Raw genomic sequence first — 17,344 nt, forward strand, 5'->3', positions numbered from 1 at the left:
CTCAGGGGGGTATTTTAGACAGTATTTTATTTTTGTCCCAGGCAGCGGAGAGCTTGTGGGAGCCAAGAGGCGCAGTGATTCTCCGTGGCCACCGGGTGCCACTGTTGAACTGTGCTGGTTTGGCAGTATGTTACCAGTGCTATTTTCTCCTTTGTTTCCAAACATCTTTTTCGTTGTTTTATTTTTGGTGGGGCTGGGCTACGGGGTCCAGTCTCGCTTCATTGAGAATCCATCAGTACATTTTATGAAATGGTTTTCAGAATCTGGTTTGCTGGAAATGAATGACTGTCCTCAACAAGCAGCACAAAACACGATACAAATGGGACATGCATTTGGTCTCATCTGTTTCCTACATTTCTAGAATATTTGTAAATAATTGCATACTATTTTTAGTACCCTTTATAATACACTCCCCCCCCCCCCCCCCCCCCCCCTTCTTTCTCCATTTCTTCTCTTTGCTGGTCTCAGTTACCTCTGTTGCTTGGGGGTTGTTTGGCCTTGCCTATGCTGACCACTGCTCGATTACTGTGCGCAAGCTTAATTGGACAAGGTCAGCTGGAAGAGGAGAACTGTTACCTGCTTGGTGACCAGCTGCTTTGTCCTGAAATCTCCACTCCCCTTTATGCTGAATTCGCTGGGGCAATGTTCTGAAGCTCAGTTCTGCTTCTCAACCATCAGCACTGCTGATGGTTGACTGAAAATGCATCACGGTCCTTGTGCAGAGGCAAGCAGGCTTGGGCACAAATTCACCGCTTGCATAGGCAGGTTCAGTTCCTTTGAGTTGCACCTCCATCTCTGTTAGTGATGAATTTGGGTCCTGTTGCTTGGCGCAGCTTCTTGCAGTGTATACCTACTCGTGCAGCTGTCGTGTGGCTGGGTGCTGAAGCACAGGCAGTAGCAGGATACCTAGGGTCTTAAATCAGCACCGAGTGTGGAGGTTTAAGCTAGATAAAGGCAGACCCTATGGTAAGCCCAAGACACAGAAATCTCAAAACTCTGACATTGTCTTGCTTAAATCTGTGTTGGTTTTGACCATGTTCTACATCCATTGTATGTTTTCTTGTATCCTCTGTAGCATGAACTTTTAGACTGAAAAGCTAAAAATGCATTCCAAGGACAAACCCCGAAGCCAAAATATCACTTGAGTCTCTGCAGGGTTGGGTCCTGGTGAAACAGGACTAGATACCAGAGACCCCTTAAGAGAGCATTCTGTTTTGGAGCTGGTGTTAGTTGTATGATGCCACACATTTTTTCAGCACTTTATCAGATACTTTTAAGCCCTGTTGCCTTTTGTGTCTGACTTCTGTGAATGTTTAAGGGCCTGAATTTTACTGGAGGAAATATTCATGTAGAGAAAATTGCAAACTGATAGTGGTTGCTGTATTTAAATTCTTTGTTACTGATATTTAACCCCACTCTGCCTTTACTTAATTGTAACAGAAACAATCACAGTCACTACTTCTGATCTGACTAATCACAGCTAGGCACTCAGACTTTGTATTTTTGGCCACTGAATGATTGCCATCAACTACCCACAGGAAAGCTTTACATGGAAGCAGAGAGGAAAGAAAAACTGTTAAATCTGCTAACAAAGTCACAGAAATTCAGCCTGCTCCTGGTGGGTTTTGTGGGCAGAAACTGTTTTGGGAATTATTTGTTTAAATTAATAGAAAACATCCTATTGTAAGAATCCCCACTGATCCCAATTGCAAGGGTGAGACATTTGGAGAAAAACTGCTTATAATTGAAACCATAGAGGGCTTTGTAGATCAAAATCAGCGTTCCTTATTGCCCGGTGCAAGGCAGATGAGGAGTACAGTGTAACCATCTGGTGCCTTTTGCAGTAAATGGAGTTTGCAAGCCCTCTCCAAGTAGAGGGTGTTGCAGTAATCCAATCTGGAGGAAGCGATATAAGGGTGTCTACGGGATGCTGATCGCTACACCCTGCAGCAGGGTACTGTCAACAAACGCTTCTGTGCAGAGCCCCTTGCATTTGGATAACCTGCCTCTTTCAGTCATCTAGAGTCCTGGTGAGAAAAGATGTGAGACAGAAATGAGCCCTGTTCTGAGCTGTTCTTTGCTTCCCTCTTGTTCCGACTGCCCTGCTGAGATGGGAAGCTGGTGGAATATTGACTGGTGTTTAGAGAGTTCAGCTTTCTTTGTGAGAATGGCAAGCCAGGTGACAGACACTGAAAGGCCTTTCTTAGGTGTTCAGCCCATGAAACGGTGCTTGCCTAATCTTAGCTTGAAATCTTCTGTTCAAAGAAACATTGTGTGTCTAGTACAGGGAGAGGGAATTATAGTGCTTTTTCAACAGAAGCTTTTTTTCTAATAATCCCCCTCTCTTCTCCTGCTTTCGAATAGTCTTTCTTATGTCTGAAGCTGTAAGGTTTAAATTAAAGTGGGACATTGTCTGCTGTAGCCAGCTTTTGGAGCCTGCTGCAGAATCGTGCTGCTGCACTGCTCCTCCTAAAGCATCCCCTTTTCTCCAGCTCACTGCATTCCCCCAGCCAGGTTTGTTCAGCTGCTCCCCTGATCTTTCCTCCCTCGGTAGCAGATGTGCGGAGGATCAGAAGGGAAGAGCTCAGAGGTTGTGTTTGTGTTCCCACAAAACAGATCCCTGTTTCACTCGGAGGTAGATGTGTTCCCTCTGTCAGATGCTAAGACAATTGCTGACAAGGGTGACTTAAAGAGGCTGGATATATCTTTATTTTGGGGTATGGTAATGATTCCACAGAGCTCTGCCTTCTGAATTTGCTGAGTCTCAAAGGAAATGAAAGTATAACCCAGCCTGTGTTGCTCACTCTGCCTTAGCCATGCCTTCCCAATCCATCCGTGCGTTGAGCCCATGCCTTCCCTTTGTCCCACGTGCCACCCTGAACTGCCACACTGGCCTTGAGACATCCTGGGGTATCTTGAGTCAGGACGTACCACTGGAGGGCAGACATGAAGGAAGGCTTTAGCACCGCAGATTAGGACTTTAAGTTTTGGTAATTGCCTTAGTTAGCTTTAAAGCAAGTTTTACTTTTAAAACTTGATGTCTGGTACCAGCTAAGCCTAGTTGCATTTGGAGCTGGGAATGTACACAACTCGCCAAACATGGACATACAGGCAAATGCCTTACTTAGACTTCTCCAGGTTGAATTCATTCTTGGGACTGCATCCTGCTGTCCGTGATGCTTCCAAGGGTGGAATTCAAGTCTAGTCATTAGTTGCTTTGTATTTCCACGGGTATCAATATAAATGTCACAACTATCTTGTGCTTGGTTTTGCCTGGTATCTGTTCTTTCTGTGCTTGTGGATGTTTGTTGACACCCTACTTGGACTTTATTGTTGCTGATTTCAAGGCTTAAGAGTGGTGCATGATCTCTCCTTTGCTGTCTCTTGATGTTTTATCATCTATGGAGTATTTTGGTTGTTCTTTTTTGTCAGCCTCTTCCTTAGCTTATAGACAGAAACCATCTTGAAGGCTGAAAGCCAAATTAAATACTGCTGTTTCCAGGCAGTGCTTTTTACAGCAGAATAAGAAACCAAAACTCATTTATACTTAGAGCAGAGTTTATGGGTTCCTTCCTACTATAATTTTACAATGATATACTCAAGATTTGAATTTCTGACAAAATAGAAGCGTTTTCTGTGGGCTAAAGTAGTTGCTAAAAGAGCCTCTTGCATCAATCTTTGGATTGCTAATATTGAGTCAGCTGTGCTGCTTTGGACTCTAACCGCAGGGACCTGGAGACCTGAGCGTGTAACTCATAGTGTATCATTAGGTAGCCTGAGGTCCCCTCCTTGTTGCGGGAGACTGGCTGATACCAGGAGGGAGGAGGGGAAAATGGTTCCAGGACACCTGTAAATCCCTGCAGTTTCATGCTGAGGGTTTGATGTTAATTAGACAGCAGGCAGCAGTAATGTGTTGCAGTTCCCTTGGCTTGCCTGTTTCAGAAAGGGCAAAATCTTCCAACAGAGCAAAGAAGGGGCTGTTGAAGGGGCAGCAAACTGAATGGAACGACGATAATTTTATGCAAATTGGACTTCAGTAGCAGATTCAGCTTCGCTGAATCACAGAGGGAGCAGAAGAATAAGGAAAGAAAGAGGGAGAGGAAAAACCCAATCAAAATGTATGGTTTGAGGCATGTTTCACAGCCTTCTGTTTAGATTCTTCTACAGAAATGAAGAAACATAAGAGGAATGCCACTGGTCACAGCCAGTGGAATTGCTCTTTCTCCTGTGGTACTGCTGTTAATAACTACAAGTGGGTTATTCAGCCGACCTCTGCTGATTCCGCTTTGCTGCCTGATTTCAAAAGCTTTGCCCTGCGCTGGCACTCAATCACAGCTTGATATAACCAGTGGCGCTTTGCATGCATTCCCGTCATTTTCATAGGGGAACGCTCTTGTTTAAAAAAAAACAAACAAAAAAACGGGAGGGGCAAGGGGAAACAAATCCAGATTCCACCAGGAGGTGCAGGGGGGAGCTAAGGGGATTTTTGTTTGCTTGAGCAGGAGTAATTGTAGCAGCAGAGCTTGCATTGGTATGGAGCAGATTTGTAGGGAGATCAGCTTCCCCGTTCAAGAAGGGCCTTTTTCAAAGTTCCAAAGAGACAGGGAAGAAGGGCTGGGGCTGGTGTGGTGAGAAGGTTTTTGATCCTGCGATCAGCTACGTGGAGTTGGCTGTGGAGAGCGCCGCTGGCACGTGCTCCATCAGCTGTGCCTTTCTTCAGCTCCCAGAGCCGTGGGGCTGCTTGTTGCGCTGACGGTGCCATAAGGCCGAGCAGGCTGGCGTGCAGCTGGTGTTTTATTCGGCAGAGCTGCAGAGGTGTCGCTCGGAGAGCGGACTGGAATGCCTTTTCACAAGGCCCGATTGTGCTGCAAATATCAAACCTTTCCCTCTTAGTGCATTTCAGTGGCGAGTGACAATCCAGCTCCTGATGTGAAAAAGCCCTCCAGAGCTGTGATGACCTGTAGATACAAAGCCAGCCCCATAGTGTGCAGCTTGAGAACTATTCCTCTGTTCTTTTCTGAGATCTCCAGCCACTAGGTCCTCTGTCTTCCTCGTGATTCTTGCCATAATCTCTTCAGCTCCGTACTGAGTGGCTTGAGAACAGTTCCTGGAGCAAGGCAACAGGACGCCTTTTTTTGAGACGGAAAGAAACATTTGTTATGCTGGTGTTTTTTCTGTCTGTTTTCTGAAAGCATTCCAGGGACTGCTACGCAAGTGTGCCAGGTGTAGGAACTGCCAGTCTTGTCCAGACTATTTTTTTCCAACTCAAGTAGATCACATGCAGCTTTCCCACCATTTGCCAAGTTAAAAAAAAAAAAAAAAAAAAAAGTCTCAGGCCCCTGAGGCCTCACAGCCCTTTTGGTCCTAACCACAGGCTTTACAGCACAGTGTCCCTCCCCACTGCCTCCAAATGAAATTAAATACTTTTGTTATTTACCATTGAACAAGTACGTCTCTAGGCCATTTTGTGCTTTTTCCTGTGTGGTTTAAGAAGATCATGGAAACTTTTTGTGCCTATACCAGTAATGCACCAAACATACAACAGGACCAGGTGCAGTCAGTGGATTTAGCAGTGTGACCATGGAAATACACTGGTCATTAAGTACCGAGACTTCATGCCCAGTAACTTGGGGTCTCGCCTACGGTCCAGGATGTTAAGAAAGTCCATGCAGGTTTCTGCAGGGAAGGGGAGGGTGAATGTCCAGTTACAGCTCCCTGAAAGCAAAGGCTTTCAGTCTTTTCATGTTTGCTAGTCGCTTTGCACAAGCCTCCTGTGTGCATGCATTTTTTTTCCAATTTAATCTGTACTATTTTGAATGTCAGATTACAGCAATTTCTACCTCTCGCATGGAGCGATATGCTGCCTTATGCTTTCATGAACGTAGCTAGGATGGGCTAGACTGTGCTGTTCTTATGCTGGTATGAAAATGTGCCCCTCGCCTTCTTTCTGTCTTCTGTGCCTCACTAAGCCCCAGTCTGCATGCAGAAATGTGACGAGTTGGACTGATGTTATAAAAGAAACTGTAAAATCTTTCTAAAATGAGCCTTAAGTGCTGCTTGTTCTTTTTGGTATTGAAGGCTTTGAATGCTGAAAGTGCAAAGTGTTACACGGCGTGTATCTGTGTGTTTGCTTTATTATGCATTGTTGTGGGAGCCAGTGCGTGGGCTGCTGCTTAGCGTAGAGGTTTGGCAGCGAGGATTTGGCTTGTTCTCCTGAACCTGTTGCAATCATCCTGTGTGGTGTGGTCACTTCTTGCATCTGCGCTGCTTGCCCTTCTCTCAGGGAGTGCAAACTCCCCGCTCTGGTCTTGCTTGTGAAACTCACTTGGTATATGTGAAGGGCTGGGAAGTGGGTACGATAAAAGACGCTATAGAAATGCAGGGTACCTTGCAAATACAGTTTGTTTTCCTGGGGTATATTATTTGCTTGTTACGTGCATGGTCTGTGCTCATTCCCATGGCAGCTGTGGCAAGCGAAGTCAGGTGATGGGTGCCTTCTCAGGGTCAGTGAAATTGAACTCTGCCTGATACCCCATGGTTGACAAATTTTGGTTTAGTAAATTGTAAACTTGTTGCTGGTCTGTGTATCAGCTTGATGATAGTTCTTTATTATGGCTTTCACTAACCAATCTGTAACTAACTGTGGTTGTTTGATTACAGAGGGAACATCCCCACGCTAAACAGGTATGGTACTTGTCATCTTTTAAAATTTGAAAAGACAGACTAGAAAGAAGTAGACTAGTACTTAATGTTTTAACATGTTTTGTTTTAGTGCCCTTATCTTTACTTGGGAAGCTCTCAAACATAACTCTCTTTCCTTCCCTTTTCTTCTCCCTTTGTCTAAAACATGTTTTCAGCTTTTCTTTACCCTTTAAAAAAGCTTTGCATGCAGCAATCTTTAAAACTAAATTTGCCAGGTGACTCAGCTCATCTGCAGTATGGTACACAGCAAACTTCTAGCAGAATGCTGTTTCTAGGGTCTGCTTTTCGGAACTGGATTCCCAGGTGCGGACCCTCTGGTAGGGTGTCACAGTGAAACGGGCAGTTACTCCTAGCCGACAGCATACTGGGTGCTACTCTGGTTTCTTGCAGCTAGTTTAGAATTTGTCGAGGCTGTTTCACCTCCCTCACACCATAGATGAAGCTACATCTCAAATAGCTGACAGCATGTTTTGTTGTGTTTTGGACACTAATTTTTCCTCCCGTGTCTCAGTTGAAAAGTATTTCTTGTTTTAAATAATACATGAAAAATGTCTGCTGTCTCTTTGTTTAGTTACTGTTCTGTGGTATTTTTTGTATTAGTTGTAAGAAATGTACACCAAGGCATGTCCTGAAAAATTTTTCTCTTTCAAAACGTGAATACCTGTTATTTATTACTGCTTACAAGCCTATTTAGGGACAAATAGTAAAAATGGGCTTGAAAGTCTCGTGGCTCTTAATCAGAGATAAATTACAGAAACACAGAGTGACTTTAAACATGGAGAGCTATTAAGCAAACTGATGATACTTTAGACTTGTTAACAGTATACTTGGGACCATATCACAATGGTTTTCTTTATGTGGAAGGAAAGAAATCTTAGTAAAGCCGGTAAGTAGCAGTGTCAGCAACCCACAGTTTGGTCCTGAGTCTGTGTGGCTGGCAGCAGTGCTGTAGCCAGCACGGCTGGGCCCCTGGTTTGCCTGCTGTGCCTCTGGTGTCCGATCCATCACGGCAGCTGAGCATCTTTTTGACTTTACAAGTTGTAAGTCAAGTATGTGCTGTGCTGAATCAGTGCCCTGATTTTTTTTTTTTCCCATTGCCTTCTGCCTCCTGTTGTGGCATCAGCTGGGGAGGATGGAAACTTAACTTCGCTAATGTCTTCCTAAGCCCTGGGGAGAGCGAAGTGAGAGAGGGCACCGTTCCTGTGTCGCAGAGCACTGCCGTGTGCCAGCTTGGCATGTCTGTCTCTTCACAGCAAGCTTGAAGGTCTCACCATGTTGCAGGGAGCTTTTGAAGTAGGTCCCTCAGTGAATTAAGATGATTCTGTAACACAGTTCAGAAATTAGAAGTAATTATTGCAGAGAAGGCAAAACCCAATTCTAGTAGCTAGGGAAAGGATGTCTAGTTAGTTGTATGCTTTTTGTTCGCTGTGTGAGAAACTTCCTCTTGCTGGTCTTGACCATAACATTGTGGGTCATTAAAAAAACCCTTAAAAATAATAATAATAGCCCAAACCCCAAAACAACACAAGCTATTTCACAGCTGGCGTGTGCTGCCATAGCAGTGAAACTGTGTGAAAACTTAGTGATACTTTAATATATTCAGGATCTTGCCCTCTGCCAGGAAGGAGCGCTGACCGTTAGTGAACGGTGCTTCTGCTTTAAATAGAAGTCTCTTACTCGGTGCCTTCCTCTGAGCTTGTGTAAATCTGTTCCAGTCCTCCTCACTTAAATAAGGAATTGGTCCTGTATGAGTGACGTGTGTACTGCAGTGTATCCCCATGCTTGAACAGCAGACATCAGGCATGAGTATGACAGTAGTAAGTGCCTGGAGCTCTGCCTTCCTTGGTCCTTAAGTTAGATGTGTTCTGTGGCCAACTGCTTCTATTTAGCAGCTGCCACCTTTTAGCAATCAAAACTGAGCAACATAGATGAGTAGGGGGAGTTGCAGTGTACTTAAGTATGGATTAAGTTAATGGAGGAGTACATTAATTTGGTCAGCAGTTAAAGTGGAAGGCACTGTGATAGGACTTCATTTAGAGTAGGAATACTGGTGTAAGACTATAGAAAACACCGTGTAGGGTTTTAGAGAGGTCACTGTACCACACTGCATTTGAGGAGTGTAAAATATAATATGACCAGGAAAATTGTGGAAGCAATAAGATAATATACACTTCAACTTAATTTGTAAAAATTTACTTAATCTTTAAAGTGTCAAAGCTTAGAATTATTTGTTGTTTATCTCAGTATTCCACCTGAAAACCAAAATGTATACACAGGAGGAAAAACATGTTCGACTTTGCATAGTTGTAATTCACCTGTCATCTCAAGAAACTCCTTAAAAGGGTGATAATATTATTTCCTAACTCTTTCAACTGCTCCTGTGCATTGGGACAATGGCCAGGTAAGGGCATTGGTGGCACTAGAGGCATGCCAGCATTGCAGGGACTTTGGAAAAGACAGCACAGCAGGTCTGGTGTGCTGAAGAATCTAACAAATCATGCAACAGTTATGTTGGATAAACAGCCACGCTTCAAGTGATCAAAGCATACGCACATGCACACATCTTTTTCCAGTGATATTCTTCTCTCCTTTGTCCCTACTAACTATGATCTTATTGAATTGCCATTTAGAATGTCCTTCTCTTCCAACCTCAATCACTACGGGATGGTCCATGTAGCTAGCGTGAGTGATGTACTGCTAGACAATTCATTCACTCCACCGTGCCAGCGGATGGGTGGAATGGTCTCCTTCCGCACATTTGAAGATTTTGTCAGGTACGTGGGGAAGGGTGATGATCGTTTCTGTTGCCAGCTTCCTAGTTGGGCCCAAATGGAACTGGACAAAATCTTTTCCTTGTCTAGAGTCAGGTTTAAACGGGTCCTGAGCTTGTTTGCTAGGTTTCTGGAATTTCAGGTGGAAGTTTGTTTGGATCCCTTTGTCTGTCTCCTTGAGATAACTGAAAGTTTCAGACTGCTGTAAGAGCAGTTTGCAGCCAGAAGGATCAGCATCTTGAATTTCTGCTGATTGGAGATAATTTGCAAATGTGCTGATTTCTTCTAACGCTCTTGTTCACATGTATATATGTGGGAGGATGTGTTCTTTATGCTTCAGCCTTCTGGGGGTAGGCAAAAAAACCCCAGCAGAGCCCATAGCAGTCATGAGGGCCTGCAACCATAAGATCTCTGACAAATGTTGGGAGAGCCAGGCTCTGCTTTGGTTTGAGGTGTGGAAGAGGTGAGGTATTGCCTCCTCATCTTTTGAGTTTCAGTCCTTCAAAGGGAAGGAGTCCTTTTCTCTCCCTCCCCTCCTTAGCAACATGATTTGTGGATTTTAGGCCTATATGCTTTCAGTGGGCTAGCAGCAGTGTGTTGATGACTAATACTTCTCTGGTGTATTTCAGAATCTTTGATGAAGTGATGGGTTGCTTCTGTGACTCTCCTCCTCAGAGCCCAACCTTCCCCGAAGCTGGCCATGCTTCCTTGTATGATGAAGACAAGGTATGGTAGTTTTTTCTCTTGAGGTTGCTCTCAGGTTGGAAATAGAAGGCGTGCAGCATGCCGCAGTGACTGCAGGCTGGATACTTTTCACTAGTTCAGTGCTGGGAGCAGGAGTTAAGAGCTTTATGTATTTATGTGTGTGATTTGTTTCCTTGTTCCACAGCAGGTGATTCAAAATAGGTGGCTGTTTTCTGACTCTCTTCTAAAACTACAACTAAGTCTCTTACTCCCCATGTAAATTTAGTTTGTAGCTTTTAACATCAGCAGAATTACTGGATCCACAGCAGCGTAACTGAGAGTTTAGACCCACGATTAAGTTTCCAGACCTTCTGTGTGCCCTGGCGTGTTGAACTGCTTATTCAACTGCCTTTACCTTAAGTCTGACTTGCCTTATTTTCTATCTTGCACCCTTCCTAGTCACATTATGTTCTGATTCTTCCCTCTGTTATACCTCTTAGAGCTGTTTTTAGGAGGAAAAGATCAGAGGAACCCCTCAATTTTTTCATTGATGTGGAGAACAGGTGCAGAGGAAGCAGATGATTTATAATCCTTAGTGATAGAAGACCAGTTTCCCTTAGAGGCACAGGTAGCTGCTCCACTGCTCTGTCGCACCCCCAACAATGGGACACTGTTGGAATACAGTCTGTATCCAGAATAGGGCTTGGTTTTAAACTGATCTTCTAGAATATTATCGTCAACCTTAATGTCCTCAGATCTCTCTCTTTACCTTCCCCTCACCTCACCAAGGATAATTTCCTGTTCATACTCAGTTTTTCACAGTTAACCGCAGGCTCTTAAATGCTAAATTTGTCTATTCTCAGAGCTCTAATGTAATTGATGCTTCCACATGATTTCATTTTGTTGTAGATATGAAAACACACATTGTTTTGCTCGTACACTTTGAATTTGCTTAATTTCATTACCTTTCATGATGCCAAAGTGCTCTAATGTCCTGCCTGTACTGCATCTTGTAAAGAGAGGACCTGACCTTGCATTCTTTCTGCATCCAGATGAAGCACACTTGAGTTAGCCAAGTCAGATGTGACCATCAGAAGTGGATTCTCCAAATGAAGCTCCTGTTTGCTGTTTGTGGACATTAACTCTTACTTCTGTGAAATTGCAAATTTATGAGGCTGCTTGGGCAAGGATTTCCCTCATATTTTTCCTTGATTTACAGCATGTTCTGCTGTCACAATTTTTCCATAGGACATCTGTATTTTAATGTTGTATTTAGGGAGCCGCTTTTGAGAACTCAAAGGTGTTAAGTTGTTAACTATTAGTTTAAGGGGAATATTTTCTTTAAATTGCAGACTGCCCGTGAGGAGCCCATTCACATTCTTAATGTTGCTATTAAAACAGACAGTGATGTTGATGATGATGGGCTGGCTGCCATGTTCAGAGAGTTCACGCAAAGCAAGGTAAGTTGCCTTGGTTCTTCTCTCTGGAACTGTGATTTGGCAGGACAGTTCTGTCTGCTTTGGGAAAAGTCAGTATGTTCCTCAGTTGGTTGTTTGCTTGTTTCAAAACAAATAAATGCAACAGTTACATCCTTAATTTATCCCTTCTAAAACCTTACCGCTTCTTTGACTGGATGTAGCTGCACCTTTCTGAAGCCTCCAGGTCATTTTTTCTCTTTGCAGTTCATTCTAATCCATCAGGTCAGGATGTCTTCCCTTTAATTTTTTTCATAGGGTAAAGGACCTTTAAGGTTTTAAATGCATCAGGTCAATCTTCAGTATCTGTCTCCAGATGCTCTTAAAGAATGTGCTGCATCCCTCTCCCTGGTGGTAATGAGAACAGAGTCAGTAAATTGTTGTTATCCCAGTTGTTGTGTGAGTAACACAGGCACTGAAAGCGACATTAAAATGGCTTATATCTTTTGTATCACGGTAGTCTTAATAGAATTAAAATTTGTTCTCCTTGCTGTTGGCATGCTGGAGCAGCCACCTAGTGTGATATTTCTGGCACAAGGTGGAATTGATATGGTATGTTTTGTTGCTTCTTCATGAGTCTGGAATACACTTTAGAGTACTAAATGTGAATCCTGTGGGCAGTTGGGAGACAGCGTGGGTTGGGGATAGCCTCCTCGTGTCCACTGCCCTCTGGTGTCTGCCTGCACTTGCTTTTCTGGTTGGTGTGAAGAACTCAACTGGCTTGTGGATGTGAATAGCCCATCAGACACTGGACCCCTGCTGCATCCGTGGTGCCTGAGCGAGTAGTTTCTAACTGCACTTCCCAGTGTGGGAGGTTTTAATACATTCTGCAGAAATGAGGGGTTCCTTCCAAAATGGGGCTGGTATCCATGTGACTTCAGCAGCTTCCTGTCTCTTTAAGTAAAGAAAATAATCAAATATAAAAATTAGAACTAATTCTGCTTTTCATCTGCTTGATCATGCTCCAGGCGTTTTATGGGAGGGGATAGAAGGAAAGAAAAAAAAAATTCCAAAACACATTAAACTATCAAATAGGTTGATCCAAATTGTCCAAATAATCTTCTAGTCCCAGCATGTTGTGTGTGGTTTTTTTAATAGAAATTAGGATCATATACTTGTAAATGACTTGTGGAGGAGATTGAGGCAGTCAGTGTAAATGGAGTTTCTCCAGGTGCTGATGGCTAATCGCTCTGTAATAGCTGTGGACTTGCTGTGAGACCCACATTATTACGATGTAATCAGAATCCTGTTGCTATGCTGTTATTGTCTGCCACTTGTGGAATTTTAAAAGCAATAACAATTTTTGCTTTTTAAATCATGGCATTATTAAAGTTATTTTCTTCCTCTTGCCATGAATATAGTCACTGATGCTCGTTTTCAAAGGGCTTAACCTTAGTAAAACATTTCAGTCTGTGCTGAAAGGGGTTGTTTCGTTCTTGGTCTAGATGAGTTCTCGTTTCTTTTTTGTTCTTTTTTTTTTTTCCTTTGCTTTTAAATTGGAAAAAGGAGGAGAAAGGAAAAAGTTTTAGGAAGAGGAGCGGAATTATGAGATCTTAACACTTCAAAAGATCAGTGGTGTGGCAAATACTAATGGCAGCACTCATTTGAAATGTGGCTTAGTGGAATTTGATAAAGAAGCAACCAGAATGGTTCTCTCACCTGTTTGAAAAAACTAAGTAACACCTATCATTTATCACCTCTGCAATATTGACACCTGTCCTTTGGTCTGGGTTGTCTGTGTGCTTATTGTGCCAAAATCAAGTGTGTGCTACGTGTTTCCTTGGGCCAGTTCCTTTAAAACTCATTTTCTATCATTTCCCATGGCCTTACCATGTCTACGCTGTGCTCCCTTCAAAAAGTAATCTTTGCAAAAAAGGGCAACTTCTTTTGGCAAGTGAACAAGAATGTTTCCTGCAAGACTCTTCTGCTTTACTTGCTAGCAAGGCTTAGCTGGAATACTACGTTTTTGTGATTTGGTTACTTCAGATTTCATACATTTCCTTAGTGTGCTACTAAACGATCATCAGGTAAGAAACCTTAGCTATGAGTAGACTGAAGTGGACTGGGAACTTACAACATAGGTGCAGGAGCATCTGTAGAGCTTTTTCAGTTCGTAGAAGACTTTGACATGTTTTTGATGTGTTCTTTTTCTGTTAATCCAGTCACCTGATTCCATCTTTGCCTTTTTACAGAAATCAATCCTGATTGAACATGGGATTCGGAGGCTGACTTTCCTTGTAGCACAAAAGGTATTTTGATATCGCCTGTGATGCTCAGAACTCTTTGGTTTCTAGCTCATAACAGCATTGACATTTGATGTGTTTTTTCCCCAATTATGCTGTATTAACTATATTTATTTAGTTCTCTCTTCACTGGTTTTGTTCTCTAAAATTTGAGATGGTTTTGATGAATTCGCTTAAGAAAATTAATTTACAATTGTAAACAATCTTGGCACCTCTTGTATTCTTGAATTAATTAATTTTTGATTTTCATCCTAATTGCTAGCTTTCTTCTGCTTTTTTTTCTTGTCTTCTGTTTGTATGTTTCGTTTGTAAGGACTTCAGGAAACAGGTCAACTATGAGGTGGATCAGAGATTTCATGTAAGTAAAAAGGGCCTAGAACACGGTGGTATTCTTGACCTGAGGCCAGGAGACACGTAAGTGACTCCAGGCTTCTCATTTGGTTTTTAGTCAGGCATTTAATGCCAACATTGGTGTCAGAGTTAAGTGAAGTATTTAAACAAACATCTAATTTCAAATACAGGAGCGGGCCTTTTGCATTCACTGGGGCCATTCACATGCTAAAGTCTCTCTTGTTACCTGGCTGAACTCAGGACTGCCACATTAATAAAGATCTTGTTCGTTTCAGTATTGTTTTGTATTCTAAAATGTAATTATACAATTAAATTTTGCTATTTCTTATGTAGTGTTGTGATTTCTTTAGGTTCTTACCGATTTAAAAATAACTTAGAGGAGTAATTGAAGTGACTTGCTAAATTTCGCATAATGGCTTAGTGATGTGGAAAATGATGCTCTTACTGCTAAGAATGACTTCTTTCCCCAGGGCTTGGGCACGAGTGAGGGCTACTTTAGCTCTGTTTTCAAGATAGCAATGTAGGGCATAAACCAGATTTTTATCCCTTGTGTATCTACTTTACAACTCTGGAAGTTATCAGGAGTCATGAAAGTGCAAGAAATTCATCCTGTGCTCAACACACCTGGTTTAGCAAGCTTTATGAAAGGAAAACTAGTTTACAAGTCAGCAAAAATAGTATTTGAACAAATGTGAGTATCACCACATGGGAATCGCTGCGTACAGTACAGGGACAGAGACATATCATTCAATAGCTTATGTAGGAAACTGGACTCTTTGGTGAGGTGTTGGGACCTTAAGCAAGAAAGTCCAGGCTTTAAATTTAAAAAAAGGAAGTTTTGGAGAACTGAATTGATATTTGGGGAATTAAAAATAAGAGTCTGTGAATAAGCACTGTAGCATGTGTCAGTGGTCAGAAAGGAGGCAAAGAATAAAAGCAGTCATCACAAAAAGTTTTCCCTAGGCTGCCGTTCAGAGCGATGGACTGCTAGGATGCTCCTGGTTCTAAGCCAGAGGAGGCAGCATGGTTTGTCATCTGTTTGCAAAGTTTGTAGAGTACCTCTGGGATCTTTCGTGAGTGTCAGTCTGTATTGCTATCTCCTATTCTGTTCTGCTTATTACTGGACCAACTATTAACTTAGCCAGGGCCTGGGCTTGGGTTTGTTTTTGTTTTAATTACAGTCTATATAATTAGTTCCCAGCATGTTGAGGTAATAGAGAGTTGCTCCAGCAAGCTTCCAATTTCCTCATCTCATTAGGTTTTTAACGTGATTATTAGTATAATAATCAACTATGATGATTTCTGTTGTAGATTTTCACATTCTGCGGTTTGCAGGGTGTCTTGATTGGCTAATTTAGGCAAATTATTTTGATTGTCTTGATGATGGTTGGTTGATTAGAACACAGCAGGGGTATAATTCTTCTGCCTAGGAAATGGAGCACTCTCTTGGATTTTGGTACCACAGCACTGAGAATTTTTGTGTGTGCACATCTAATTATTATATTTGCCCACGACACTAGTCAAATGCCTTGAAAACAATTACATTACTGATAGAATGAGCGTGGATGATGTTAAGGGAAATTGGCAGCGTGCAGAGGAGGACAGGTAGGAGGGATTTGGAAGAGAAGTGAGGAAACATGGAAGTGGTGGTTTTTTTATAGTTGCTGCTCATAGGCTCACCTAATATGCCTGTTGCCTGAATTTTCAGGCGGAATTTCTTGTACCACTGGCTAGCCTGGAAGACACACTCCAGGCAAACACAAGTTATTTTTCTCAACTGAGAGTCATCAGGTGAAGTTCTGGGGACTGTTTTTTACGGGAGGTAAGGAAGATGACTAGCTAGAAGGTTACTTCCAGCCTTCAAAGCTGTGTTGCCCAGTGGAGCCTTATAGTCTGTCAGCATGCACTGGTTGTTGCACTGAATCAAGCTCGGGTTGCAAGTCTTTCATTGATACTGAAATTTGATTGAGAAATTCAGTGACTCCAGGTCAGATACCTTTTTTTTTTTTTTTTCCCCTTAGTAAAACAGTTCTGGCAAGTTGTGTATGCTCTCTCAGGTCACCTTTGACATAAATGGCTGGTATAGTTATGGCGGTGCAAAGCATTCACAAAAGTTCCTCCACCCAGGAAAAGTGTAATTCCACAGGAATGGATGGCTTTGCTCGGATGAAACTAGAGGGATAGGTAGAAGGGTGCTGGCTGGTTATTCTCGCTTCTTCTGAGACACATGCAACATGGCACAAAAATGTAAAGCCCTTACCATTTGCTAGGATGTTATCTGTGCAATAGAATAACAGAGAAACCTAATAATATTTGTGGGATTTTTGTAAAATACTATTTAATACATGAGGATAAAGTTATTTTGATTACAGTTCATTGTTTTCCTTGGGAAGAGAGTATTTCTAGCAGTAATAGTATGAGGAGAGCTGCAGAATACAGATCATTGTTTTGTGTACGTCTGCTTACGTAATGGAGTGTTAATATCATTGTATGGCTCCCAGACATTTCCACAGTAATCATAATAGAACTAGAAGGAGTTTCCCACGAGTGTCTGGACAGTTCCATGTTATTGTCTGTTAATAATTGACCATAATAATCAAAAACCAATCAAGTAGCCTCTGTTGCATTAGCAGTGAAGACAGGTTTAAACTACCTCTGCTGCCTTCTTGAGGGTAACTTGATTTTCCACCACCCTTTGTGATGTTGAAAAAGTAGCTTGTAACAACTTCTGTCATCTCCTCCGCTGTGGTGCTACCCCAGATCTGGCCTGTGAGCACTCTCTGGGTAGATCAAATGGCTTACTTTTGGAGGGCTAACATCATTGTTTTTATTTTCAAACAGAGGGAATTTCCAAAGTTCTTCACGTTCCGTGCCCGGGATAAGGTAAGTTGTATATTCTTAATACTTTTTTGTAAGTGTTGGCTTTATCCTTCTTTCATGTAGCCGTTCCTTTGCCAGTCCAAGAGAGTGGGAGCTACTTCAGCCCAACTGCACTGCCTAGCGTGGTATTTTCTCCTCCCTTGCCAGGCCAGTCATCCGCACACGCAGTAATTGATGTCAGTAACAATGAGGAGTCTCTGATATTTGGGGATAAAAATTCATGCATTTGGAAGCCTGA

The 17,344-nt window shown here is 42.5% G+C and overlaps 1 protein-coding gene across 1 annotated transcript in view; it reads left to right on the plus strand.

Moving 5' to 3' along the window:
- Positions 1 to 17,344, plus strand: part of ACACA (acetyl-CoA carboxylase alpha) — a gene marked incomplete at its 3' end in the record, with an annotated part of 113,249 nt that overhangs the window by 29,010 nt on the left and 66,895 nt on the right. Inside the window, 7 exon segments of the mRNA XM_082008650.1 lie at positions 6,661 to 6,684; positions 9,333 to 9,476; positions 10,103 to 10,199; positions 11,510 to 11,617; positions 13,825 to 13,881; positions 14,189 to 14,233; positions 17,068 to 17,109. Of these exon segments, the coding sequence (XP_081864776.1) occupies positions 6,661 to 6,684; positions 9,333 to 9,476; positions 10,103 to 10,199; positions 11,510 to 11,617; positions 13,825 to 13,881; positions 14,189 to 14,233; positions 17,068 to 17,109 (517 nt within the window).

The sequence above is a fragment of the Phaethon aethereus genome, assembly GCF_964289735.1.
Source record: "Phaethon aethereus genome assembly, chromosome: 19".
NCBI classification, from domain to species: domain Eukaryota; kingdom Metazoa; phylum Chordata; class Aves; order Phaethontiformes; family Phaethontidae; genus Phaethon; species Phaethon aethereus.